Raw genomic sequence first — 426 nt, 5'->3', positions numbered from 1 at the left:
TGTTTTATGATAGAAATGTTAAACAACCGACAGTACCATCCAATGATGCAAATTACTCAACTTTTTTTTCTAAGATATTGACGTTTTTAATTGAAAATATGGTATAATTGATGTGATTTGTGTAATTCCTAACTGAATGCGACATGAAACGTTTTGCATTTTCAACATATTAGGTACTGTATACAAATAAAAGTGTATAGTTCATTGTTCTATTTCTTAATAATTTCCCCCAGTGTTCAAGACATGTTTACGGTCTTGTTTTTGGACTCACTCTGATTTTGATCATCTCTGTAATTCTCTCGTAGGCATGTACCGCACATGTTTCCTAACTACATCAGAGCACCTACTGGAGCTGAAGCCAAACCTGTCAGCCAGCTGTATGATGGTAAAAAAAGGATTCAAACATCTCTTTAGTGTTTTAGTCAG

General features: G+C 34.0%; 1 protein-coding gene across 1 annotated transcript in view; it reads left to right on the top strand.

Moving 5' to 3' along the window:
• The window catches only part of LOC107600353 (piezo-type mechanosensitive ion channel component 1-like), a 139,389-nt gene that overhangs the window by 136,432 nt on the left and 2,531 nt on the right, over positions 1-426 (top strand). The window contains exon 41 of the mRNA XM_016292229.1: positions 306-385. Coding sequence (XP_016147715.1) covers positions 306-385 — 80 coding nt within the window. The remainder of the gene's footprint in view (positions 1-305; positions 386-426) is intronic.

The sequence above is a fragment of the Sinocyclocheilus grahami genome, unplaced genomic scaffold (assembly GCF_001515645.1).
Source record: "Sinocyclocheilus grahami isolate Dianchi unplaced genomic scaffold, SAMN03320097.WGS_v1.1 scaffold282.1, whole genome shotgun sequence".
Taxonomy (NCBI): Eukaryota; Metazoa; Chordata; class Actinopteri; order Cypriniformes; family Cyprinidae; genus Sinocyclocheilus; species Sinocyclocheilus grahami.
The sequence above is the reverse complement of the archived record's forward strand: the minus strand, read 5'-3'. Positions and strand labels throughout refer to the sequence as shown.